Source organism: Oryzias melastigma, linkage group LG11 (assembly GCF_002922805.2).
Source record: "Oryzias melastigma strain HK-1 linkage group LG11, ASM292280v2, whole genome shotgun sequence".
Taxonomy (NCBI): domain Eukaryota; kingdom Metazoa; phylum Chordata; class Actinopteri; order Beloniformes; family Adrianichthyidae; genus Oryzias; species Oryzias melastigma.
In genome coordinates, this window is record NC_050522.1 from 22,947,706 (window position 1) to 22,949,231 (window position 1,526).

The following is a 1,526-nucleotide window of genomic DNA, read 5'->3' on the forward strand; positions in this document are numbered from 1 at the left end:
GTTTTCCTCCTGAACTTGATTTGTTAATTGATTTGAGGCTATAATTATGAGTTCCTCAAATGTTATTCTTATTTTCATGTTTTTCCTCTTTAAACTAATCTGGGATAGCAAGTTGTCAAACTGGGTCACATAGGGACAGAAGTACCGCTGAAAGCGTCCATCATTCAGATCCTGCAGTAGATGGTGAAGCTCCATCATACTGGGAGAGTCTCTGAATGATCTCATGAACCCAAACATGGAGACGTGATTAGCAGCACCTTTCTGGAGTTCTTCACAATGAATAAATCTGATCTCTCAACATCATCTGTGTCTTCCTTTCATTGTAAATGAGATAAACATAAAATAGAAAGGTTCTGTATATGATGGTAGCTGCTCCCACAGGAAATTTGACCTGAGTCAAAAGCAGAGGTGAGTATTGGCAAGAGTCTGACGATACGATACATATCACGATTGACATGTCATGATACATATTACATCCTGCTGCTGCTGCATTTTCCATCCAGTCCTTTGGCTCACCTGGCAGGTGTGGCCAATGTGCCTTAATTGGCACCTGCTGGCTATTTAAGACAAAGAAGGCCACAGTAAGCCAGGCAAGGAGCAGAGCAGCAGATTGAGGAGCTGGGCTGGGCTGGGCTGGGCTGGGCTGGGCTGGGCTGGGCTGGGCTGGGCTGGGCTGGCCTCTTTTACCCTTTTTGTCCTCAGAAGTCTTGCTCTGCTGAGTTTTGTTGTTTTAGTTTGTGGTTGGACCTTGGTAGTCTTGGTTTGCGGGCTTTGTTTATTTGTTTTTTTTGTTTAGTTAGATTTTGGATATTTGTCTGTCTAAATACAGGAACAATGTCATGATTTGTGTGAGACGAAGCAGACCAGATGATCAAATGCTAGAGATGGAATTTCATAAATGTAGCAAGTATCGCCAAATGAAATATTGTGATATTTCTCAGAATCTATTTATTCTTGTAGCTCTAGTAAAAAGAACGATGGCAGATGTGAATTTAACGGGTGACGTGTAAACATCAGGTTTGATGTTATGCTAATTCTGGAGAGAAAATTCAACTTCTATGTTTTTATCTTTTTTTTATAATTATATGTTTAGCTGCTGCAACTTATATTCCAGACTGACTTATAGTTTGAAAAACACGTTAAGAACAAAATGTCATTGAACATATTTCAGACGTAAATATGAAAAAAAGTGTTTGGGGCCTAAAACCCCATTTAAAGAAATATTTATTAAGGGTTCCTTTAACTTGTGTCTTTATTCGTGTGTTTAGTGAATCTACAGTAAATCAGAGTTTCAGTTTCTGGAAGAACTTGAGGCAGAAACATTCAAATGAGTTTCAGTTCATTCTGATGAAGGAGGTTTTTGTACGACGACTTTTCACTGTGTGAACACATACTGTCTGTTGATATAGTGATAACTCTGACAGTAATAAACTCCTGAATCTTCAGCCTGGACTCCACTGATGGTCAGAGTGAAGTCAATTCCATTTCCTGTTCCACTTCCACTGAATCTGGAGGAGATTCCTGAA

The 1,526-nt window shown here is 39.5% G+C and overlaps 1 gene segment (V, D, J or C); it reads right to left on the reverse strand.

Moving 5' to 3' along the window:
• Positions 1-1,247: 1,247 nt before the first annotated feature.
• The window catches only part of LOC112162471, a 2,268-nt gene continuing 1,989 nt past the window's right edge, over positions 1,248-1,526 (reverse strand). The window contains 1 exon segment of the V gene segment in view: positions 1,248-1,478. Coding sequence covers positions 1,376-1,478 — 103 coding nt within the window.